The sequence below is a fragment of the Poecilia reticulata genome, linkage group LG17 (assembly GCF_000633615.1).
Source record: "Poecilia reticulata strain Guanapo linkage group LG17, Guppy_female_1.0+MT, whole genome shotgun sequence".
Lineage (NCBI taxonomy): Eukaryota > Metazoa > Chordata > Actinopteri > Cyprinodontiformes > Poeciliidae > Poecilia > Poecilia reticulata.
This window is the reverse complement of record NC_024347.1, coordinates 14,108,461-14,135,562: the sequence shown is the minus strand read 5'-3', so window position 1 is coordinate 14,135,562 and position 27,102 is coordinate 14,108,461. Positions and strand designations below refer to the sequence as shown.

The 27,102-nt window shown below is 37.9% G+C and overlaps 1 protein-coding gene across 2 annotated transcripts in view; it reads left to right on the top strand.

Moving 5' to 3' along the window:
• gpc5c (glypican 5c) overlaps positions 1–27,102 on the top strand; it is a 100,471-nt gene that overhangs the window by 33,292 nt on the left and 40,077 nt on the right. Inside the window, exons 4-6 of one of the 2 annotated variants that reach the window (XM_008433800.2) lie at positions 12,759–12,922; positions 14,008–14,064; positions 15,995–16,117. In XM_008433800.2, the coding sequence (XP_008432022.1) occupies positions 12,759–12,922; positions 14,008–14,064; positions 15,995–16,117 (344 nt within the window). The remainder of the gene's footprint in view (positions 1–12,758; positions 12,923–14,007; positions 14,065–15,994; positions 16,118–27,102) is intronic. The other variant, XM_008433801.2, reaches the window with a different exon arrangement.

The following is a 27,102-nucleotide window of genomic DNA, read 5'->3' as shown; positions in this document are numbered from 1 at the left end:
AGGAAAAGAGCCTCGACACACTGGCTTTACAAATCTACACATGGAAATATGTCAATGGGGGCAGATGAATAAGAAGACCTATATGACAAAACTGTAAAAATGCAGTCAGATTTATTTGTGGTTATGTTGCTTGGATTACTTTTTTTTTTTTTTAATTATTAAATACATAGGACATAAAGGTTAACACAAAGTAAGTTTAATATTTTTCTTGAATTTATAAAATGTTAAAATTGTCTGTAGATGGTATTTGTAAATAAATTGACCCTATATGCAAACTCATAGCAACACAAATAGCTTGATGTTAAAAATCCGAAAAAAAATTCTGTGCAGCTAAAGGAGTTTAGAAACAGAAGCTTCCTCTTTTATGTGTTYTCAAATATGACTTAATGAAACCACTGTGACCTGTTAGAGAAGTGTTAATTGTTACGTGTCAACAATCACTCAGAAAAAGAGAAATATACCCTGTAAGCCCATTTATCACCCATCTTTAGATTATCATCTTGGAAACTGCAGATTTATAAAGCTAAAAATGTGACACCTGTAAATAGTTTGAAAACTTTACCGCTCCAATCGGGTTTCTTGTGGTCACCACAAACCAAAAGAAATTGCTTTATGTTTTCATAAGCATGCAGTTTTTTCTGAAAATTACACACAAAGAAGCAGCATCTGCATAAAATCTGCATAAAGCAGAAATCAGTATAAAAGAAAATATAATGACTCTTTAGTTACACTTGATGGTTTGCAGAGTGATAACTTCTACTATTCACTGTAGGACTTTACGTCAAAACGATTGTACGTGTGCTCTTTGCATTTTAAGGCTTGTGAAGAATGTTGGATATCATTTGCTTTAACTCATTCTGCTGTGAGAGTTTGAGCAAGCAGAAGGGACGTGGTCATGTTGGGAGCCTGGGGCCGGATTATGCCAAGTTGCCACAATTATGAGAAAGTTGAACAGATTCCAGGAACAAAAAGTTCTCTTATTGGGCCCTGGTGGAAATGGCGTTTAGCTRTGTTTTCTTTCTATGAACACTGACTTGTTGAAWTCATTTTRCAAAATTTCTGTGTTTGCTGTGCTTGACGGGTCAGAGACCGCAATTTATTGACAAGGTGATAAAATGTTATAGCTTATTTAACCTGAAAGGAAATTTAATAGTATCTGCTTGGTAAAGATTGCCAGAAATATAAAAATTTTAACATAGGAGGCAAATGTTCTCTTGTAGTTTCACTTAGTTATTGTGTGCTTATGAGCAAATCATAATCGTGGTGCAGCTCAAGGAGTTTATAGCCAGGTTTATGTACTCCACTTGACGTTCTTGCAACACCATTTCACTATAGTCCAATACTGAAACAAAAATAGAGGTACTGAATTATCTACAGACTTCAGTTWTGAGATCTTTCCTAGTAGAAAAGGCATCTAAAATTAGTCCAATTAAGTCTATTTGATTTGACAGTTTTTATTGAGTGTTTTTAGCTGTGTGTTTTGGGTTAATATTCTGATGGAGGATCTTGTGACTAAGGGTGAGTATTCTGACATAGGCAGTGTATTCGGTCCAAAGGGCCAAAATCAAGTAAATGTACATTCCAAATTGATCAAACAATGCTGTAAAGTTCAGTTTTTTTTTTACAAATTGGTCAAAAGATTTTTTATTCTAAGGCAACCGAGCAGATTGCATCAATTCACTGACTTGCAACATTCACTACGCGTCTACCGGCATGTAGCAACAGCAGAAAGGAAAACCCTCCAGCATAATCTGGCTGAGTGTGAGCAGCCATCTGCCACAATCGACTGGGGATTTGAGATGGTAGAGTAACACACACACACACGCACACACACACGCATGCACATGCAAAAAGAAAAACACAAACAGATTCATAAGTACTTCATGGGTTAAATACAAATTTAATTGAAGTAGTTCCTTCTTTAGTGGCTTCATTTAGAAGAGAAACACAGCTAAGCAGATCAGCTCTGTGACATTTGYAAATCCATGAGATGAAAGAGAGCACATAAGGTTAGTCACAGTAAAAGATCAACCAGTAGGTATATCTGAGAGAGAGATGCTGTTAAATACTGAAAGACGGGGCCAAGTGTATCACCTATAAAATGAGAAAATTAAGTTGTTCTTAGTAATAGTTAAGCAAATTACCTYCCTCCAGGAAAGTGTCACAACTTAGAAAAAATGCTTACTGTATCACATTTTGAAGATTTGCAGGCATGCTTTAGAAAGTTACTTTAACTAAATCCTTTTCAGGAGAAACTAAGCATTACTTAAATGAGCAGTAGGGTTGTTAACATCAAATTCTTTGACATTTGTATTTGTTTCACACTTGATTCTTCATTTTTACAAACTAGCATAAAAAGCAAAGGGAAATTCTAAGAGAAATACTCTGAATAATTCTACACATTTAATTTTTTTTCCCCAGAAAAATAAGCATTTCGGTGTGAAATAAAATCCAAGTACTAGAATTTTGTATTTGTAATTACCCTGCTAATTACACAATCTAACAATTATTGGTATGCACATTTTCAATTAGTTATGGTATGAGCAGAAATTGGAGCTGCCTTACAAAATTGAACAAACAATTTTGTAAAGCACCTTAAAAAAATCGTCCATTTTATTAATGTATAAAACATTTATTACAGAAAAAAAATCTACATGTCATTTTGTTCATCKTAAGAAAGCATAGAGGACGAAAATTTTTTAGCAGCTTCTTGAAAATTACTTTGATTACGTTGAGGCTCCTGAAAGTCACCGTTGTAGCTTTGAAACTCAACCAGCTGTGATTCAACACCAGTAATATTTTGTTAACACAATCTAGATCCTTGAATTCTGCAGTATATATGCAAAATACTTTATTAATTTTATAAACTTTATTTATAGGCTGATGTAGTTTTAAAGGAATGAAGATAACCAAATGAGAGAAAAAGTCAATATATGAATTGCCGTACAGACTTTGYCACTGAAGTCCTAATGTTTTATTTGAGTGTTTGCATAATTTAGTTCCACTTCTAATCATGCAGGGAGATTTACTTATCAGTCCATTAGCTAATGATTGTAGATGTCTTCAGTTGCTTGGACACACTTGTCCCTGATCTGACCTTTCTTTTTATGCTTCTAGCCTSACCAACTTTGAATGTTATGACATCCTGCAGCAGCCCTTGGCTACAGTTTCCACAGTTTTTCTTACACTATTTGTCTTCAAAACTAACAAGTAGTTGCTGTATAATTAGGTTATAAGAATACAAAACTGTTATTTTCAGTGTACAGTTTTCCTCTTTGACCCAAACAGTGATTAATTAAAAATGTGGTTATTTTAACAAAYAATGTGACTGTAACAMATCCTGTATTTTGTAAACAAGTGGTTCATTATCTATTCATGAAATATTTAGATTAGTGTGGKTTTTTTTCTTGCGGATATTTAACGAAGCTAAGCTGACTGCTTCACATAAAGGGAGGAGACAAGAAAAGGGAAGGTCTGAAATGAGCAGATGTGATGCTTTTGTTTATCTGAGGCAAATGAATGACAACAATTCTTATATTTCTTAAAACAGCACAATGATAAAACCTGAACTTTGCCATATTGCAGCTTAGAAATTAGGGCACATTCATCCATAGATTCAAAATGATGGCAATTTCCTTTAGATGTTGGTTTGAAAGTAGCAGCAAACCAAAAAAAAAAAACTTTTGACCTCCCACTTGCATGTACTGAATGGGAAAAGGATCACAGCTAAAATAGGACAAAGTTAAAAATATGAGGAAGAGGAGGATGGGTAACTTGATTTTGACTTGGAAAAGTAACCTCAAACTGTTTAAGGAATAGGGTAATCTCTTCCGTTTTTTGGTTTATATGGACTTCAACGACCCGAGTGTATGTTGTCATGCATGAGAAAGATGCTTTTTTAAAAGTCTCCTTTAATCTTGGCATGATGATGTTGACGGCAGCTGTTGTAAAGTTAACACAAATGCCTAACACATCTGTGTTATGATTTTAGTGGTAACTGCTGGTGCATTGGAAGACTTCAAACGATCGCACGGATTCACAGTGTTTCTCTTCACGGACTTCTTTTTTTACCCTCGTATGTTCCACAGTAACCCAGACGAACCAGATTTCATTTTAGCCCTCGTTCCTCTCTTTGTGAGACAATTCTCCCAGCATTTGAAATTACACACATTTYWTTTGGCACATTTTGCTACGATGATCTTTACTCCAAAAAWTTGACAAAACTGAATGAAAATTGCACAGTCTCTTCCATATTTGAAATACCCAGGGGTCRCATTTTCTGATCATCTGCAAATGATTTAATCAGGGTAAACAAGCGTCAGCATTGTGAGGGAAACGGCTTGCTTTTTTGCAGATTGGAATTTGCCCAGTGTGATATACACTCAGCTGCAGCGCTCTTTAATTAGCCCCGACTTTATTTGAAAGAAGAGAGAAATAGGCAGTGCGTAGAGGACTGCTCGRCAGAGACGGAGCGATGCAGACAGCATGATTTAGAAAGAATGACGGAGACTCTAAAAAGGCAACATTGAAGAAATGTCAGAGAGAGACAGACGGGGAAGAAGGGCCAGAGGATTGATGTTGCAAGCTGTCTACACTCCCATCTTGAAGGATTTCCAGCTAAGAAGAGGCAGTAAATATTTTTCTGATTAAGTGGTCTGAGTCTGATTGAGGCATTTAGATGTTTGTTTTATGAAGTGGCCTACTGAATGTTTTAGTTTTTTTTTTGTAGTTGATGCAGTACACTAAAAATCACTGTCCCATCTCCAGATTTTAATTGTCATGCAAAGATAATCTCTGGGCTAATGCACTCACTTAAATTCCACCAATAGTATCTTTCTCTTCTTTAGAACAGACAGCTTTTGTAATTAAAAGCATCCCTGCATCACCAAATACAACTTTAAAATACATTATGTTTAAAATTTGGCYATGTTATTGGAGATGCACCCATCACAATCTGTAAAACTATGATCTATAAGCACCAACATTTGGTGACTCAGATTTTTCACAAAGAACAAAAAATAAAGTGATGTAAAAACAGCATTCAGAACATAATTTTTAATTTGTCTGCCTTTGTGTGTGTGCTGTGGGAGATGTTCAAAAGAAAGACTGCATGTTGTTGGAGTTCACATCTTGCAACGTCTTTAGAATCCGATATTGGCATAAGTCTAAACACCAATTTCTCTGTCCATTCCCTTGGATCGTTATCTYACCTCTGAAATTTCCAAAATGCTGGAAACATTTCCAAACCCAACATGTTTCATAACACTGAGGTTGAAAGATCAAACGAATAAAACTGTCTCACTCTCTCACAGACTCAATGAATCACAGACGTGTCTCAATACGTTGCTGAAAAATGGTTTACTTTTTAAACCTTTTACACCTTTTGAGTGTCCTCTGACTTCACTTTCATTATATTTTGAAAAGTGTTTTCTTTGGCATGACATTGTGCTTGCTGATCAGAAAATAATATTGGGTTRTCGAGTTTCTTGCCAGTCACTGGTCAGGACTAATCTGCTCGGTAATTGTCCCATTTTGGTCAACTGCCAATTTCTTTATTCGTCTGTACTTATAATTTTTTCATACACTTTCCTTGCCATCTGTCATTCGGATGAGGAAAAAAAAGTACAATGGTACAATAGTATTGGTTTTCCACAGTGGCTGTATAAAGTCAACATTTAATCCCCACTTCTGTGATTAACCTAAAAACACAACCTAACAGTGCTGCTGAGGAAGGAGATACATTCTCATATTCCCTAAACACACCCAAATTCTCTCAGATGCTCCAGAATTTCTGCTGGCAACTATCCAGTCACATGTCTGCTTGTTTAACCTCAAGGCCTCCACCACAACACTGCTGCTCCTCCAAAATAAAGACTAAAGGTATTTCTCTGGCTTTTATCCTTCCTACAGATAAAAGTTAATGTGACCAMAAGCTCCAGTGTTTGTGTCCTGCAGGTACAAATCATGAATACCTTTTTTTTTTTCTGAGACTCATCTCCTTGCTAAACCGGCCCTGAAATGCTGGCGATTTGTTCAGTTTTAACCCAAAAGCAATACAAAAGAAGTGGAAACAGTTACTTCATGGGACTTTTGACATCCTGCAATTAGGAGTGGAAATAATTTTTTGCACAATTACACAAATATAATAGTATGCAGCAGTAAAAGCTCCACATATGAAGTGAAATTACAAACAGCCATGGGGTTCTTGTTGGAAAATGTAATGTACAACAAACTTGCCAAAGCAAATCTGGAAGAGAAAGTTTAAGCTCTGATTTTCTTGTACCTGACTACTGGAGCTTTTTTTTTTGCCTTTTTTTGTCTTTTCTTTTATTTAGAAACAAAAGCAAAACTGAATACCAAATAAATGTGCTATTTACTCAGTTATCTTGTTCAGTTTGTTTGCTTGTTCCTATAGAAACATTTGTGCCAAATTACTATCTTTAAGGGATTTGATCATTTCCACAAAAATGTTTTCTGCTTTGCTTCTGTTATTACTCTTTAGCTTTTAATCTTAAAACCTTGTTTTTGCCATGCCGCCTCATTGCTTCACTATGTAACTTTTATAAAATATATTTTTTTCCATACTTGTTGAAACTGTCACAATGTTGTGGTAGTATGGTATGAGACAAACAATCTGTGAAAAAAATGTGAGGTCCTCTGCTTTGTGCTAACTAGAAACCACCAATCTTAGCCTGGCAGGGGGTATGAGCGCTGTCAATCAACCTCAGTGTGATGCTGCTCGTACTCCAACACCTATTCCATTTTCCTCCAACTTTTACAAATGTTAATGACAAATGTTAAGCAATGRTTTTGAAATATTAAGAGACCTCAGTTTTGATTGGTGGAGAGGCAGGTTGAGCACTCGKAGATGTGAGTTGTAGTAAAGTAGGCAAATGTGGGCAAATGCTGGAATCTCATTGCAAACTACTTTGTCAATTTCTGGTGAATCCTGCAAACGACGGTGGCACAAAATATTAAATATTGTCATTTTTCTTAAAGCAAATGAAACATTTAATAATCAACGTTCAAATTTGAATTCTGTTACCGTGTGATAAACAGTCAGTGGTGCAACTTAGCATCGTCTTTTTTACTTTATTTCAGGAAACACCTTTTTTTCCTGTACCAACACCCCCCCCCCCCCATCTGTTAATTTATTCACATTTAACACAGACTATGAAGTGTAACACATAGATATTCTGTGACTGAAAAAAGCCCCHCAGGAACCCCACCCCACAGTGCCTGAGGTGACAGGGGGCTGAGAAAGTTCCCTTGACTTTACTGGGCAATCCCTTGATAAATAAACTGGAAGGAAAGACCACCGCTGCTATCTGTAAGCCAATACTCCTCTGGAGAAGGGATGACCCAGGGTTTGGCCCAGATGAAGCTGATTGTCTTGCTGTGTTCTTTTTGGACTCTGTTGCCTTAGGAAGATTTAACCATAAAACACACGCACACGCTCTACACATTCAGGTCAGAATATAGGGGTACACTGCTCCATCTACTCATCTGCACTCCTTTAAATTTAGAATWCATCACRTATATTCTGATGTATTACACTTATAAAACCAAGGTGCAATCTATTGTGTATCTGCTGCAGACTGCAGTGAAAGTCGGGTTTCATTTGACAGCTCAAATGCATAGTAAATGCATGCCTTGTAATTCCCTAAAGAGCTACCCYGCGAACTGCACACATCCCATCAATCTTCTCCCTCCATCAGTCTCAGTCCTTAAGCAATCATACAAGGAATGTTGCACAAAATAGTTGAAATCGGGATGGAATAAAAAGAGCAAACTGGTGACCAAACACATGCACAACATTATTCAAATTGGAACACTGAGAACAGATATGATTTTTATTCTCACACCGTCATCAGCTTAGAAGATATTCAATAATGGCTATGATGCAGCACGTGTCATTACTCAGCATGTTGTGAGATTGTCCCGCGAGATTCAATRGTCAGCAGCTCTGTCCTCAAAGGACATGTCTCATTTTCTCAAGAGGATCCTTGAGAGGGTACTGTTTATTTTCCCTGCCTGCTGTTTACTCAGTTCTCTGTTTAGTTAGCAAAAGAATGATTTGTACTATCATTACTGTTTTGAAATGAAGCACTTTCTCCAATCTTCTCTGGCTTGTTTAGAGGTCCTGTGATTTTGAACTTTTTCTCTGAGGTATGCATGCAAAAATAACGGCGTAATGTAAACAGAACTGAGAACGACCTCCTTCGCGTGTTCATGTTTACCTTTTTGTCTTTTTTTAGAATAGCAAAGTGTCAGACAATGGCAGGTGAGAAATGGCGTTGGTCTAAATGGAGTCCTAGACTACTCTCATGAACAAAAATTACATTCTTTAATTTTTTTTTCTTTTTACAACAAAAATAATACCTTAGAATACACACTTTTTTTTGATGAATTTAATTTACACCTTATTAGTACATATTTAAAAATAACATACAGTAAATACATCATTAGCAAAAAAATTGAATAGCAAATGTTGACATTGTATTTGTATTTTAGATTTTTACACAATGTTATAGTTCAACGTTTATTAACCTTATATTTTGCTTAATATTTTATATTTATGAATTATTTGTATGGTATCTATAAGCATATTTGACTTTGTTTTCTTCAATCCACAACATTTGGAACTTCAAGAAGCATAAATACCCTGTTCGGTTTTCCACATCTACTATTTACATCTCATAATATATACATTTGTAGCTGCAAAGTTTATATCTTTCCCCTTTCCTCCTGGATGATCTATTGCCATTGTGCATTATTTTTGTTAAACTATACACCGCATACTTTTGATTAGCTTAATTGCTTAAGGTAGTATGTGGCAACAGAGAGATGTTTGTTAGTATTACTATACAGAGCTTGTTTTATTTCCACAAGATATTTCATAATAAGTCACCACAGCAATCAACTCAAAAATCTCACACTCCAGAGAAACTCATTCACCAAAACAGACAAGTAATTCACTGATTTATTAAATCCTAATTTCACTCTACAGCCAAATATGCTCCAAAACTGTTTTTTGTCCATTTTTGACCCATATCTTTTTTTCATGGCAGTTWAAWTTTTTTTTTTACATCAGACTACTTTCATACACTKAACATTTCGTTTTTCTAAGCAACCTAAGTGTAATCAGTCACATTGCATTTCATCCAATTTCTACGTCGGTGTGTGTGAAATCACCTTATTATTTTAAACATGCGGATTCTGGCAAAGCCTTGATCAAATGTAAACAATGGATAAACTGAGCATGGCCAATGCAGAAGTCACAGCTACTTTATTTAATAATTGCATGCTCACACAGTTATTTGGAGTTGTGCTTCATTCCACATGTGTAGAGCTAATAACATTAACATGCTGATGATGTAACCAGTCGATGTCCTTCAAATTAAACGTCTTGGTACAACAGTGTTTAGGAACATTACAATAGACACAGTTGCTGGAGCTAAGTTGTAAAAATTGTTGTTTGCACAACAATTTTTAGAATAAAAACTCACTAACGTGCAGCATAAATATTTATTCATGTAAACAAAATGAGCTGCATGTAATATCAGGTATCTCCCTGGGAATGCAAATTGAAGTTGTAGACTGATCACACTGGAATCTGATGGAGGTTGCACTAAATTATTAATGTGAAAAACTACAAATAATTGTTTTTTTGTGTTATTGAAAGTTGATTTACAAAAAAAGCAAAATGTGGCCAATTTGTCTTCAGACAATAATTTTAAATAGTTCAGGAAAAAAGAAAGTGTTAAAAAACTTGAGGTTATAACTCAGCTCCTTGATRGAAGTCTCATAGGATCAGTGGGTGGTTCTTTAGTGTGTCAGGATGGATTACATTCAGAAAGCTAATCTAATTCAGATAAGAGTGTCCCAGACCACCCCTGAAGATGGTCAAAGAGAAAATCCTCTCTGATTGCCTTCACACTTCCAATCAGTGAGCAAAAATCCATGTGACAAAATTCAGAGTAAAGTGTAATGCCAAAAACTTCAGATAAACATTTACAAATTGAATTACATATTTCTCTCACAAACCCCTATGACTTATCCGAGTTAGTAATTCCTGCAAAACACAKACTTTCACATGTACGGGGGACATTTTCTGCCATAATCCAAGAGCACACATTTTCAGACTGAAAACAGGATTTCATGGCTTTTGTTGCTTACATTCTTATTTTGAAAGCAGGACTTTATATCTTTATTCTCAAAACTTGTAATGCTTGTACTCAAAATTTCTTAGTCTCTGCTCGCAGCAAATCTTCGCCTGCAAAACTCTCTGCTCGCTTAGTGGAATTTTTCTGCCATAATCCAAGACCACACATTTTCAGACTGAAAACAGGATTTCATGGCTTTTGTTCTCAAAACGTAAAATATTTTTATAGATGTACTATTTCTCTTGATTACATTTATAGTTTTGGTCATATTTACCTCTTGACTCCATTATTTCAAACAGTTTGAAAAAGGTTGCACCTATATGCTTATTTAAACTGTGTTTCACTACCTTAAAGAGGTCTGAAAAACAAGCACGAACAACATCAAGGCTCATGCAAGGCACATTTTCTCTGTTCATATTACTTAGCCAAAACAGCTGCTGTGCTCTTATTTCTTTTTCCAGGGACAATGAAATGTATATGCGTGTGGATATATCTTCTATGTTTACATGTGTGGCTGTCTGCATGTGTGGCTGTGGGCTGCTCTACCACATGTGAGTGTGTTTTATGGTTCCAGAGGGAGTTAAGGTTAATGCAGTAAAACAACCTTCCTCGTGCCCAGTGTCTGCTTAAAGAGTGAATTTACTGTGCATGTAGTCAGGAAAAGGTTTAGAGCAAACGGGCTACGGTGAAGAGTGAAGTTCTTTTCAGTGGTTTAGGTTGTTATGGTGTGAGTTCTAATTTCAAAGCCACCGACTTTCTCTAAGAGATGCAGTTGCTTTTATACAAGTTTGATTTGCATGCTACAAGCGATGATTAATCAGCAACACCAAGAAAGAAATGATGAGATCCTAAACAATATATAAGCTCTTAAATATTCTGCTTTCTTCTATTAGCTCTTAAAGCTCGTCAAGATTTTTGTTTTTGTTTTGTTTAGTTTTTTTTTTCACAATGTTAGAGGTGAATTGTTTTGAGAAATACTGTCAACTTACATTTCCAAAGAATAAAAAAAGCAATGTGATCCACTGGTGGCAAGTATGGTCTGAAAAATATCTCATGTCAAGAACATTGAAGTAACCATATATTGATGTAGCAAAGTGGTAGGGARGTATCATTATACATTTTCCTGGCACATAGTGCCATTTTATAGCACAGTCAAGTAATTATATTACCTTTAGCTTTTAGAAATATGCCGTATATATTAAACACAACTTAGCAGATGCCTTGAAATTGGCTTCTGTCTGATCAAAAGAAACTCTAAACAAATGGGRTTTTAGCCTTGATTTAAAGGAACTCAGTGTTTCAGCAGTTTTGCAGTTTAGCTTATTCCAGTTTGGAGGAACATAGAAGCTGCATGCTGCTTCTCCATGTTTGGTTCTGATTCTGGAGATGCTGCATAGACTGGAACCAGAAGGCCTGAGTGGTCTGGATAAAATGAAAACGGGACTTTAATGTATTTTGGTGCCAAGCCATCCAATGATTTATGAAATAAGAAAAGTATTAGAACTGGGGGTGATGTGCTCTACATAGCTGTAATTGTGTTGTGACTATCACAATATATTACAATTTATTTTTTTTGGTTTTATTGAGTGTGTTGCTGCCAGTCTTTGTCTGGTTGCTCTTGAAAAAGAGATTGGTAATCTCAATGAGACATACTTGTTTAAATAAAGGTTGCATATATWTGCACAAAAAATGCACACAAMATTTACCTGCCMWTTWWTTWAWYYTTWWTKRARSSWAAWYCYWMCYWWYMARRWWRRMCMRKTTKRAWWWWWWAAAAAMMWYYTTYYTTWAAAAAAAAGGAAAAAGTTTGTAGTGCCATTTAATAGTTATTCTACTAAATATTTCTTCTACTAAAATTGTAGAGGCATATAACAATTTGCAAAGATTGTGCTTATCAGAATTAATTAAATTGACTGGAATTATGACTGCTGGTTTGTATATTACAATATGAATTGCAGAACAGAGGTTAAAAAAAAAGTATTGTGAAGTCCAGTTGGATCTTGGTACAGTGACTCATCTCTGTAGATAAAAGAGTGCTGGCACTGATCATTTTAAGGACCTATTCAGTCAAGCACAGAAAAGCCATCACACTCTGTCTCTTTTGCTAATTGAAGATCACTTAACAACACTGCCTCAAGGCTTTTAAGCCAATGAGACGGCATTGATTTTTGTCCCTTTTTCTTCCAGGATCCTGCTTTCACCTCCCCTCTGCTGCAAGGTTTAATTGCTCACAGGAGATATTTGCTCCCATTGCCAAATGTGCACACGTGCGCTTTACCTCCATGATGTAGTGGAATGTTCTAAATTTACTGTCAGCCCTCCAGGCACTAAATCACTCAATGTAACTGTTTTTACTTCATCACATCTCTGTCTTTATGTGCACCTTTGCATTTACGTTAGTCACTTATCTGACAACCAAAACGGCATTCTCTGTCTGAGACAGAGCCCGGATATCTCTTAGTTCACTTGCTTTAAATACTTTCAAATTTGTAGGTGGATCAGTGAGGGATTTGCAAGCCACCCTGTAGCTTCACCCACACATTCATACATTCTCCTTGCTTAGCAGGTGTGTGTGCTGTGCTCTCTCCACAGGTGGACAAGGTGTGTGGCCTGTCTACAAGGGAACCCCCAGGCATGTGGTCGTTGAGACCAGAGGTCACAACCTCTTCCACAACCTTAACTTCACCTTCTCCATCTGCCTCCTCCTCCCATATTTTACCAGAAGAGAGGCTAGCAARGTTTGCCCACTTAAAAAGGTAGGCAAAAGCTTTGAGTTAAYGTGAAACCAACTTAAGAAATGCTTGACTATCTACCTTTTGCATATATTCACTGTACTGTTAGATGTGTCATAGATTAAGGGGTTGGATATCATTGATCCAAAACTATTACAGCTTCTGTCACTTCACACTGTTCTCCAGTGTTTAGTTGGATTCAAAAGCGTGCGCACACACGCACACACCCCCCCCCCCACGCACACACACACGCACACACACACACATGCACGCACACACAGACAAAAGTAACTTCTCTCCAGCGCCACCCATACTCCCCACCTGGTTCCTGGAGCAACCACCGTGTGCCCACAGCAGCTGGTAGGCAGGCGGAGCCTTGGTAAGATTAATCTTGACAGACCACACAATTTCCTGTTTACCCAGACGACCACACCACCAGCACTGCATGCCAGCCAGTGCCGCATTGGAAAGCACACACAGATGAACTAAAGCACTGTTGAGTGCTTGACCTCGTCCCACTCTGTGAATCGCTGCACYRATGCCAAGCCTAGCTGTCACGGCTGGCGTGGCACTGCCACTGCCGTTCATAGCAACACAATCCAGTTCACCCGCTTGTTGCCAGCTCTGACCAGAGCTCGTGTGTGCCCTGGAGACTTCAAAGCCGCAGCAGCAGCAGCAGCAGCAGCAGCAGCAGCAGCAAAAGAAGAATAATGGTTGGAAAATGTGAAAGAAGATAGAGCATAGCATTTTTTTTGCCCAAAGAAAGTAAATCAAAACATCCAGCAGTACTTTGTCTTAATTGTGCATTTCAACTGTTTGCACATGTGCTGATATCTGTTTGAGTGGATTTGGTGGCTATGCTATGAATTATAWTCCATTTTATGTTTTATTTTCCTGTTATTTTGGTTGAAATTGGTTATTAATTCATACTTGGTTTGACAAGTCTCTGCATGTGCATAAATAATCACTTTCTACCAGTCAGTTGAGTGTACTTTGTTCATCTTCCCTTCATCCCCTGTCATGCCAACCTTTTTTTTTTCTTGTTTATCTCTCCATGACCCCTTTTCACCTCCTTGCATCCTCCTGCTTCCAATTCCCATTATTCCCAGTTCATTCCCTCTGATGCCCTCCAAGATCAATAATCCTAATCTGAGAACACTCTCTAGGTAAGCATAAAACCAAGGCAATGTTTTTCCTYGTTTATTTATTCAATATCAAGAGATACCTGCAAAAGAAACAGTTTTTTTCAAACTAACATTTTCAGTTTGGTTACGTTCTAAATACAATTTTTTATCATTGTTTGTGATAGACTAACCTATAGGATAATGTATAATGCATTTCTTTTCAGTAACCCTGAAACCCTTACATAAAATTTTGTGCAACTAATTGGCTTGAGAAGTTTGCTTGATTGTTAAAGAATCCATCCTGTGCAAGTATGAACAAACACCATCAGGAACACACCAAACATGTCGAGGATAAAGGATAAAGTTGTTGGCACTTTTAAAGCAGAGTGGGGTTGCACAACAGTATCTCAAACATTAAAGTGTATGGCATGTTTCTATTATTATTATTAGTTTAAGTATTTCTCATCTCAGATTGAAATCATTGCCCATTATTCTTTGCAAAATAGTTAAAGTTCAATCTGATTGGATAGATTGTTTTTGTGACCCAGAGTCTTCAGCTCTTGTCCAGATTTTCAATTTGTGTTTTTGGTCTGGACTTTGAGTTCACTATTCTAACATATAACCCTTGATYCATTGTAGATCAGTTTGTATCTCTAGCAGCTTTTCTGTTGGAAGCAATCCTTCACTCCAGTCTCAAATCTTTTGCACCCTCTAATGGTTTTTTTCCCCAGGATTACCCTGTTTTTAGCTCCACCTCCCAKCATCTCTGACCTGTTTTATTTTCCCTACTGAATAAATTATTCACACAACATGATGCTGCCACATATTTCACTGGGAAGATAAGAGTTTGGAGATTATTTGACGTTTTAGTTTCATGACAACATTTAATGTGTAGCACTAAATGTGCAATTTCAGAATTTGATTCAGTCACATTTGTCAAACTAGTTTGTGGACAAACACATAGTAAATGTGRGAATTCTTAGAGAGATTTTAAATTATATTTCCATTTGATGGAGAAAATAAATATTTGAGAAATTGTGATACTTTCTTGCCAATCTTTTATGATGGTCAGACTTGTGGAGTGCATAAGAAATAGTTGCCCTGTCAACAAGTTAGCCCGTTGAAGATGTGGATTTCTGCAACTCGGGTGTGCTCAGAGTTAGTATAGTGTTGTTGAGGTTATGCCACATTCTTTTTTATTTTTAGATGATAATTTGAATAATGCTCCTTTAGTTGCTCAAAGTTTGAGGTGTTTTAGTACTTCACCTCCCTCGTGGTAGGTCAGTGATGCAGTTTGTTTACAAATGTTTGTTMAAAAATGTCCACATATTAGGTGAAATAGGAAGGAAAACAGTTTAAGAGCTTTTATTTAGAGTAAACTAAAGAGAATAGAAACAAATAACTTTTTATCAGTAAAATAATTAGAAAACTATCAAACATTTTCTATGCACTTCAGATTTTGCACTTGAAACACAACAAACTATGGAAGAATTTAAGGAAAACGACTTGAATTTTGAAACGCATCACATCTAAAATCCTTTCACTGGCTGTCTTAGCACCTAACYMATCATTTTTGCTTCTCATTATGGGCTTAGACAATCTGAGTCAGGTCAAAAAAGTTCTGTCTTTGCTTTGCAAAAGATGACAGTAACTGTATTGATAACATCTGTTGGCAGATCTGGTGAAGCACTAAACAGTGCAACTAAGAAAATGTGCTGATGCAGTCACATTCAGGGGYTGTCGTTTCTGCCACTGTCAATATCGTCGCTTGTATTTATCACATGCATGCCTTGTCAGAAAAATATTAAACTAGCGTTTGTTGTTACTTCAACTATTCCAGAGCACAATGGCAGATATTCAGGTTCTTCGTGGTATAATTTTGCAGATGACTCTTTGTAAATTCTGTTTTTGGAAATTTGAAGTCATTGTGATAGTAATAATAATCATTCTATTGACTCCGTTTTTCCATTAGGGAGTTCTTAGGGCAGCTGCAGCGCTATAAATCCTTCTTCAATACATTGCCAGAGCTGCTGTGTGAAGGGGAGCAAACAATGGACGACTCCACCTGCTGGGGCGGCGATGGTGTTGTAGACAGGTAAGAGAAATCTTTCTAGTGTTTCCATTGTTTGCATCACTGATTAACTTGTGTTATCAGCGACAAAGCAAAACCTGCTTTCTATGTTTGACACACAAAATAACATTACTTGTGGTATAACTTCTAATATATGATCTAACTTTTCTTGAAAGTCAAATGCTTAACAGCTAGCTGTGGCAATAATTTTTAATATCTTGATTTGGGGGGTCAAGGAGGAGGATTTGAAAATTGTCGGGCTGAGAGTCAGTGTGACTGGCTGCTGTTGATCACTGTGCAAATAAGGAAGTTATTATTATCCATCTCCCTATTGACTGAATGCTGGCAGGACAAAAAGTCATACGGCTCTGGTTTTCTTTGTGTTTGTGTCAGTGATTGAATTGTTTTCTGCTGAGGTTTTTATTTTTGTGCTGATTTATAGATGCAGCCTTGGAACTGTTTGCCTGCTGATGGTTTTGGGCGCATCTCTAAGAGACCAGAGGGCTTGCTCAGTGTGTGGCTCTCCTGCCTCTCACTCAGCATATGAAGAAAATTATGCCAATTACTGAGCCAACTCAAATCTGTAATTGATTCTGAATTCTGGATCAGTTTCTTAAACACTCTTGAAATTACCTCCACAGCTATGACAAGGTCATGCTCTCCAATTTTTAACAACCACAGTAACTTCAGTTCAATTGGTACTGCCAGAACACACAGAAAAATATACAGATCCCATGGATTCATTTTCCCCATGTGTGTGTGTGACTTTATCATTTTGCCCTTGTTCAACGTCTGGATTTGGCCTGGCTTTACTTATGTACTTGGTAAGACAATGTGGTCAGCAAGAGATGCACTGGATGTTGGTTTTTATWKTGTTTAGTGACTGGTTACAATTTYCCCTATTCCCCCTCACTGTCCTCCACCTAATATATTTGTTAAGACACKTGATGCATTGCAAAAGTATTCATGGCCCTTGGCCTTTTTTATCCTTTCCTTTGGTGCCCCTAAATCATGCTGTTTTGCTTAGGTTTATGTGGTTTGTAAAATAGCATTAGTGAGCACATAGCATTATGGAGTTCAAGGAACATACTATTTGGGTCATGAATAAAGTTGTGAAAAGTTTTAAAGATGAGGTTAAGCTATAAGACATCTCAATCTTTGGACATCTCACAACATTATTCAATCCTTCATTTGAAAATGGTAATAGTATGGTAACAATCACAAATGTACCAAAATACGGCTGTCTACTTGAACTAACAGCCCTGGTAAGAACAACATTAGTCAGAGAAGTAGCTATGTGACCTATGGAGACTCTGTCCTTGCACAAATCCACAGCTTAGATGGGTAAATCTGTTGCTCTGTCAATAGTCCTCTCTGTTTTGGAGGAGTGGTAATAAGACAGCATTTTGAAAATAAATCCAGTACTTAAAAATTTGCCTCTAGCCATGTTGGGGACACAAAAAACAATTGAAGAATGGTGTTCTTGTCAGGTGAGCTCAAAACTAAACTGCTTGCCTATGTGCAAGGAAAGTATGTGGTGTGAAGGAGAACTCATACTGTAAATAACCAAAGTTTCCTAGTGGTGAAAGTGGTGAAGCATGGTGGTGGCAGGGGTGTGCTGGGGASATGCTTTTTCTTTGGCAGGTGTATATACTCTTGCAAGGTACTCTATTTAACATACTATTAGTTAACTGGGCCTGTGCCAAGATTTTAGTACACAGTGATAAAAATATTATATCTGCGTTGGAGATTTGTGATTTAAAAACCTATAAAGTAGGGAGAATGAGGCATCTACATTTATTTGTCAACTTCTGCAAAAGAGAAATACAGCAAGTTCCCTCCTTTGTCCTTATGAAGAACCGGTCGTGAATTGAGTTTGTGTCATTTACTCCCAAGTGTGTTGGTTTTTCATTAACTGTACTAGAGAGCTGTAACAGTGTGTTATCACACACTCCCTGCTGATTGCCAGGGAATTGCTTGTGGTGTCAAGTGTTTCTGGTTTGAATGAGAAAACAGTGCCCCACTGAGACATTTGGCAACACTCACAAGCCTCGCTCCTTCAGTTACTCTCTTTCCCTGTATCTGACTCTGTTGGCATTCATGACAGAGGAAGGAGGACAGAGCAGGGCATGATAAAAGAGTCGTCATTTTGGTGCCGTGGTGCCCCCTTTGCGTTGGGGTGCCCCTGATGAGGCAAGCATGTTGGAGTGAAAGTGTGGAGGGGGGCCTTGGCAACATAAAGACCCATTGTAGAGTCAGTAGAGTGGGGCACAGTCCCGCTGTGGAGACCCCCAAAGCGTGGAGGGGGAACAAAGGCCCTCCTATGAGTCTGCATGGGAAAGACTCGGACATCACTGCCATAACTTCTCCCACTGCTTGGACCTTTCTTGGGAAAGCTACGTCAGAACAGCAGCGACACAACCAAAGAGAAGCAGTGGTGTTAAGCAAAAACAAGAAACACATTAGGAAGATTTGAATGCGGCAGAGACTAACAAATCACATTAGCAGGAAGCAGATCCAAAACAGAGATGCAAAGGTGTGAGTCCACACCAGTCCTCCAATGACATGCTGGGTTTTCCCTAAGCAAGAGATGTATCAATCCACATGGGATCCATAAGCTTGTGAACAGCTGGGAGGTTATTCACAAGGGCTCAGATGAGGAGCATGCGTCCGCAGACAGACACACAATTTAAACTTCAAAGCACATGAAAGACTTTTGAGGTTGAAATCCCCTTCTTCTCTTCATCCAACATTTGATGACAGAGTTGTGAACGGGGTGCCAGCAGCTGTAAACGGCATCTCGACATCTGCTGACATCTCTCAACATTTACACCATCATAGGTTTGTTTTTTGTGTGTATGTGCGGGTGTGTGTGTATGTGTGTGTGTGTGTGTGTGTGCGTGTGTGTGTGTGTGTGTGCGTGTGTGTGTGTGTGTTGTATGTTCTCAGGAACATCAGGATCAAAATGATTACTTTCCATTTTTAAATTAGTGAAGATTTTTTTTTATTCTGTAGCTTTTTGGAACAAATTATGACTTAGAAATTGGGCCAGTTCCTGTCTTTTTGTGGGACTTAGGAATTGACAGTGTTTATTTTTAACTAATCTGATAGATCAAAAAGTTCTAAAGACAGTTTTTAATTTATTTAATTTTTATTTTTTTACTGTTTATTCAATGCTACATGACTGTGTTTCTGTTTTTATGTTGTAAAGCACTTTGAAATGCTGTGCTGCTGAAATGTGCTATGCAAATAAAAATTGATTGATTGATTGATTGATTGATTGATTGATTGATTGATTGATTGATTGATTGATTGATTGATTGATTGATTGATTGATTGATTGATTGATTGATCCCGTTTCAGCTTTGAAGTACTACGTGAGTCACTTTGGATGAGATTGTATTTCACATAGTGYTTTTGCATGGGCACAAGGGTGCAGAATTCACAGTTTTTGCTGTATTCAGACAGGATGTGTCACTTTTGGAGTAACATCAAGCAAAATACTATTTTATTTTGTTTTCCATGTTAAAATATCAACTGACATATAAAGGGTGAAAGTTCACTGAGTCCCCCCAATTAGCACTTGGAAATGCCTGGTTACTGAAAAGTGCTTTACAAATAGCATGTAATTGATAAATGTTACCAAAAGTATCTAATCAGAAAGTTATTCTTTTGAATTATGCAATCATCAAAGTTTCACTTCTGTGCTTTGTTGATGTTGAAGATGGGATGAATGTTCCCACACTATGGCATAAAGCAGTGCACACATTCTCTGCATTTTGCTGCTTGCCCATSTCTGATACGAATGTAGAGTCATCAGAGTATTTCTGCAGATAACATGACTCTTACTTGTGCTGGATGTTTGAGGTGTACAGAGAGAAAAGGAATTGTGAAAGTATCGTCCCCTGTGGTGTTTCTGTCAGTGTTTTGAAAGGCAGAATGTTTTCCAAAGCACATGATCCTTCACCAGGTTCATGTTAAGGTTGAAGAGTTACTGCAGAATCCCTAAGAGTTTGTCCATATTTGCCGTAAGCGCATGGGGCCAAGACCTTTTGGACCTGCAGCCTTGTTCTGGTTCTATCTCACCTCTTCACTTGGGACAGGCACAGAAAAACATGGGAGAGAAAGAGACCCCTGGCTCATCTGCTGATTTGATTGAAGACAAAGATACAGAGTACAAAAAAGATCCATGACTGAGGTTAAAGATAAGTCATTAGAAGTGTGACAGGAATTCTCGGGATCAAGAGAGGACCAAGTTGGTTTTGGTTGTTCCTGAACTGATTCTATTGAAGAATGTGTTGGTACTGTCCAGACTACCATTTCCCTCCGGGCTTTTTTGGGTGACACACTCCTGGGGGATATTTTAACACTCACATGAAAACGTGAGACAGGTGACGGGATCCAACACTCAGTCTTTCCACAGTTTTAAAATTGCCATTGTTCAATTTCTCCAGACCTGCTGTGTCTGCGCTGAAGCTGCCTGCCTCCTCTTTCTCTCCCATTCTCGGTGTTCGTTGAAACACAACACCAGCTTTGAGTGAGGACAGCTGATCTAACGTCAGGCTCTAACATTACCCATTATAATCAATGGAATGGTTTAAACTCCCCCCCCCCCCACACACACACACCTCCCTACCTCTTCTCCTTGATCCTGTTCAGTATTCTCACTAGTTTATTACAAGCAAACAAAAAGTGTTCATCATAAATGTCCAAACAGAAAGTAGAGGAAAGACTCTTTCTTCAAACTGCACAATTTCTCATCAGTTTCAACGGCTTTTTAAAAGGAGAGTCAAATCAAAATTTGCAACAGAGTTATTCCAATAACCTGCCACCTTATGAAATGGTGGAGGTCGAGAATACAGTAGATTACGTTCCTCTGGGTATTTTGATCTGTGCAGGAGGACACATTTATTACACAAATGAGCAAGTGATTATTTTGATATTTTTTTCCTTTTTCTTTCTTAGTGTTTGTGTACTATGTGAGACTGATGTTTAGAATAATTTAACACTTCAACCATGTAGAATTAAAATTTATTCTAAGACTGCTCTGTACATTCTGGTGTGTTGCACATATGTGATGTTCAGAACAAATGAAAAAAGTAATAACTCAGCACTCCTCTTTGGGGTTGAGTCCAAAGACTTGAGATTAAGACAAAGAGATGGTCCATAGACAATACAGCAATGCGAGTGCTTCTGAATGCCTTGCATTTTTATAAGGTTATGACAGTCCATTTGTTTATCGTTTCGACATCTGGAATCTATTCTGCTCATTGTGAGGAGAAGCAGGAAGAACGGTGCACTGGGCAAAGTCTTCACCCCTCACACTCCACTCCCTTCTGTTCTGTCAAGTCATACGTTTTGTCTCCCCCAGCTTTTCTGTCAGTCTCCTGGGTTGAAAGGAGCTTAGTTAAAAAATTTGAGAATTCGTCAACATGGCTTGTATAAGTTGAAAGGACAATAAATTAATGCATATTTGTGGGAGCAAAAAACATTTAACACTCAGAACTTTAAGAGGGTTTTTCTTCTGTTTTGGTCAGATAGGTCAGATACTCTGAGGTACTTGAACAAAGAAAAAAAAAGAAAAGACTGAATTGGAACAAGGAGCAGCTGACATGATATACCACATTTTAGGACTGAAGCAAACCCCTTAGTGTTTAATTTTATGATCAACATCTTTAGTCAGTATTTTTTTGTCTGCCCTTTCTGAATTTCTCCCTAGACTTGTTTTTGGATTGGAGTTTGTAGCCGGTTCCTTTCCCATAACCCTGCACTAGAGTTTAGGGCCTCAGTTTGACCCTCCAAATTGGACTCTCGGACTGGGTGTGTGTGTGTGTGTGTGTGTGTGTGTGTGTGTGTGTGCGTGTGAATGTGTGTGTGTGTGGGGGGGCGTGCGGGTGTGTTTGTCTGTGTAATTGAAGAAAGGGGAAAATAGCAGTGATCACGTTTCAGTCTCTGACTTATTTATTTTCAGTGCTAACATGTTTGGACTGTGAGTTTGGATTTATGACATTTATAAATGGAAAAAAATGATTGCTGAAGATGTGTTTGTGTTGTTGATGTGCAACGTGCCCCATTATGCGCTCCTTTGCAAATGTGTTACTTGTCACGTTTCTCTCAGTAATGAGTGTTTTGTGTATTCCAGCTTCCCCGTGTTTATGCCTTTCTGCACATTTTTGTGAGGTTGCCTTCTAGCTCGTTTTATTCTCATCATCTCATTTGTGCAAGCAGAAGGTTTCCAGCTTCTCCTATAATGTTGTGTCCTTAGACGGTGGAGTGGGTTGAGCTCATATAATTAAAGTGCCACAATAGACTGGCGTGTTTTATGACGGCAGTTTATATTGGACAAGGTAAACTTGACTCACCAATCGCTGCCCACTGGAAAGACATCAAACTCAAATTGGAAGAGGAGGATGGGAAGTGGAGCAATTGGGAACAGGAGGGATAATAAAAGCGTCAGTCAAACAAGAAAAGCTGATTTAAAATCTGGAGTAGATGAGAGATGTATGGCTGCGGCAGGGGGAAGTAGTAGTTTTAAAGGAGTTATCTTTCTGTGTGGCTTTATGCCTCGATGATCCTATTTGAAGTCTTTTAGCTTTTGGTGGCCAGCCAGTGGGACTCTGTATATCAATGTTCTCTGTGTGTGTGTGAGAGGTGTGTGTTCGCCTTCTAAACATTTCTGTTCACTGTTACACGAATTCTGAATCATTCTGTCGATAATCTAAAAGCAACTCTTCCAAATGTCCCCACTTAACGTCTGATAACGTGCAGAGTTTCAAGCTAAATTGTCAGTGGATGAAAATATTTGATGAACCACCACAGCTATGTGGTGAAGTGTTTGCTGGTTCTTGGCACACAGTCTATGGTGCTTGTCATGAATTAAAACTGTCTCTGCATGTCTGGTCTCCCACTTGATGTTTTAAGTGTTTCAGTTTGTTCACTAGCTCTACATCTATGTATCATAAGATGATACTGTAATCATTACTTAAAAAAAAACACACATAAAAGTCATTGCACCTCTATAAGTAGAAAAATGCCCTTTGTTCAAAGAGAATGCCTTGAGAGCAATTTGCATCTTCGACTCTTGTCAAATCATTTTAACACACAGTTCCCAGTTTCCGGTTCCCAGGTCCCGGTTTACTTTGTTTACTTTGTTGAGCAAAGTAAACATTTAAATAATTAGATGTTTTGATGTCCASATCTAGATCTCTTATTTTTGACCTACTTTTAAATACGTATGACAATTTCTTGGCTCTGCCCGTAATGTCCGTGCAAATTACATCAGTGTCTGCCTTAAAGACTGAGTTTTTGTGATGTATTTCAAGATTATCAGTGGCATACATCTGACCGCAGTTTTGAAAATTTTCTGGAGGCAACCCTGTTCTGCAGAAGCCTGGTAAAGAACTATTCATTGGATTCGGGGGTGTTGAACCAGGGAAACATTCAAAGTATGCAGGACACCGACCCTTGAGATCTGACTTTGTACAGTCACTCACACAGTGTGAACACTTCTAATTTACAAATCTCTGCTCTGACTTTATTTTAGGAGCCCTCATTCCTTTTCTCGAAGGATACAGTGAATGAAAATGAGTTGTCATTTAGAGTCGACAGATTTTTGACCCAAAAGCTGTTGAATATTGAGGGATGCGGTGTTTACGTATACTTTGGAATCTGAGGTCAATGGTGAGCTCTGGCCAAGGTTCTTGTGTGCTTTTAGTGTAAATGTGCATATAAGGTTAAACTTTCACCATGCGGTATTTATCAATAAAGTGAGAATCTTAACAGGCGGGTGGTTTGGGTCAAGCTGAAGTTTTAAGTTCAAGTCCAAGTTTTTACACAACCCACAGGAAAAAGAATGTGAGTTTTAAAACGAAAATGAATGACAGGCATGGGAGGGGAGAAGAAAAGCTAACAACTCAACTTCTGTCGAAATAACAAAAAGTACAGTGCTACTGTGTAAGGCAGTTATATGTGTGCGTGCATATGCGTGTGTGTGTGTGTGTGTGATCTGTGTTTAACGTGTGGACTTGGTAACCTGAAACCACAGGGAAAACGTTCCTTGAATTCCGGGTGGGTTTTGGTATCATGCCTTGCTTAATGGAGCCCCCCTGAGTGGTGCTGGGAATGTTGCCACTGCTAAGGGTGCAAAATGAAGAGAACGTCCTGCCTTATTTTCATCCATTCATGCATAGTTGACCTGCAGCCAAACAGAGAAATATAAGAAAGATACGGATGAGGAGGCACTCGTGTATAACAACACCACGTTTTCTACAATCACTGTTATTCCTTAATCAACCAATGGTACTCAAATTAAAGCTTCACAGTGAAAACTTAGCAAACCAACAGCGTAAATAGTCTTTACATTGTGAGAAATATATATATTTTCATAATTAAAGCCAGTGTTGTCTGGTTGTGGGTAAGTTATTACACATACAAGCTCTACATTTCTACTGGATTTGATTCAAACATGGCTGCCAGATTCTCCTAAGCTCTGTGGGTGTGGACCTGGATCATTCTAGAAAAGAAGCACCTTCATTTTATTTCTGCTTTGGCTCAATTTTTGGCCCATGTTTCAGGCGTTGGTCCAAACAGTTTTGCTATGTAATCATCATTAACTTTGTTACCAAGTAAAAAATAAGATAAACATTCCACAATTTGCAGAATGTTTGGAACATGGGTAAACTAACACTGTAACACGGTACGCACACAAAGCAAGAGAATAGCCTGTTCTGTCTAAAGTATGATGACATCGAAACATGAATGCAGCTTTATAATCTAAAAATTTGAATATGTGTTCTCAGATGAGGCTCATTTGCCAGGTTAAAAGTACATTTAAAAAATAGCAACTATTTGAAACTAATAGTGAATATTAGACATATTTTTCATACACTCCATGTTTCTGTATCTACATTTTTTATTGGTCTAATGTAATATTCTACTCCTAAACACTGTGTTTTAACTATCTCTAAGAGGAAAATGATTATAATTAACAGAAACAAAGCTCTCAAAACTGTCTAATTTATCTCTTTATCTCTATGTTTTTCACTTCATTCAGTCACTTGTACATCTTCATCACACAAGGCACTTGAGCAGAGTTCCTTAGCGTATGTCTATTTGTAGTTTTCTTCTTTAAAGAAACGTTTTTAATGAAATGCCGTGTTTTCACGAACACAGCATAGATTCCAGAAATATCCAATTTAAGAACAGTAAACATAAGAGAACATGGGTTGTGAAGAAACAGATTATAAAATCAGAAACAAACATCTTCCATGATCAATTCGAGCCAAGTTTCCCAAAGCTGTATGGACAAGTTGACGTATTCTATTAAAATGATTACCTGCAGAGCTGCTGCATTTCTCATTAAAATAATCACCAGGCAGACTTGTGATGAGCCGAATTCTACCAGTTAGTCTCATCATCCACCAGCGCAGCTCATAACAATACAGTCATTCCAGTCAACATCAGAGGGAAGAAGTAGGAACAATTTCCATTGATCAGCCCTTGGAAAATGTTGTTATTCAGGTGAAGTACTGTGGGAATTCAGACTGCATGCTTTGCCACTGTGCACACAAACAGTGCAACTTTTTATGGTGATCCAAGTTAAATAGGCTTACTTAATTTATAAGTAGTGAACCAGATCCAATCAAATAAAAAATGGCAATCACAAAAAGTTTTAAATTCCTAAGACTGAACCTGTAGGATCCCATATGCATAATTGAGATCCCTATTTTTTTTTTCTTTTCTTCCACATTGATGTATACTAGCATCAACTAAATTCTTATGTCAGAGTAAATTTAGAAAAGTCCAAGTTAGGGAGTAACACAAAATACCGATATGTAAAAACCAAGACAAAAAATATTATCTGCCTTCATCTTTATTAGTGATGTGTTGTCTGAGAAAGGTTACTCATGAAAGAAATTGAAATTATTGATTAGGAAAATTATATTGTATATATTGTAAAAAATTAAACTGGAATTTTCAAATTCATCTCATTGGCTGCCTTATGGTCATGTGTACAATTTTCCAACCTGTTCTTGATTGACAGATATGCCTGCTCATGGCAAGCACGATAGCTATGACTGGGATTTCCGCCAAGAAGGCCATTTTGTCCACGTGTTTATCAATCCCACCGTCTGCTTGCCTTCATTTGCATAACAAATCTCCAACCTTTGTCCTTCTTCTCTTTGCCTTCTCTCTCTTCTCCACTTTGACTTCAGGTTCGTAGTACATCGTGCGATATATGTTATTCTGGTGTAGGGTAGCTGCAGTTAAAGCAGACTCCTAATCCATCTATCTGCAGTGTGCTCTCAAATGTCCCTCTCATTGAGTGTCAGGGGACCATCTGTGGTTATGCGTCTGTAAAGTCATTTCTCTTATGCGTGATAAGTGTGCTCTGGGTCTGGTGCGTCTTGTGAATTTGTCTGCATGAGTTCATGGTAGAGGACAAGTGTGAGAAGTACTTCCATGTGCCCCCCACCTCCTTGCAGCAGCAGACCACGAACTCTACTTTCCTCACTCAGCATCTTCACAGAGCCTCTGTCCTATGTATATGGGTTGAATAAACATATAAACTGGAATACACTGTGCTCTCACCTTAAATCTGGTCAACCTGTTTTGACTACTTTTTGCCAGTTTACTATAAAAAAAAGTCAACCCTTAGCATTAGCTCATGTTATTTTGATCAGATGAACATAAGCAGACAAGCAAACAGGTGGTTGCACCACACCAGAAGATCACAGTCCACTCCACCCGGCTGTGCTCTCGGGCATAGTTTACTCTGCTGGCTCTGCCCCTGCCTGCCCCTGCCTGCCCTTGTCTGCCGTCCAAACACCAACTGTCCCTCTGTCTCCCCCCAGACCTCTAACCTCAGTTATCCGTGCCCTTCTCGGCATGTAGGCATGTGGCTTGAGGAGAGATTCAGTTTTAGGGTTTAATATCTGTTTCTCTTCCAGTCTTCCTTTGGTCCTTCTTCCTTTCCTTCTTCCCTTACTTCCTCCTTTCTTTCCGTCCAA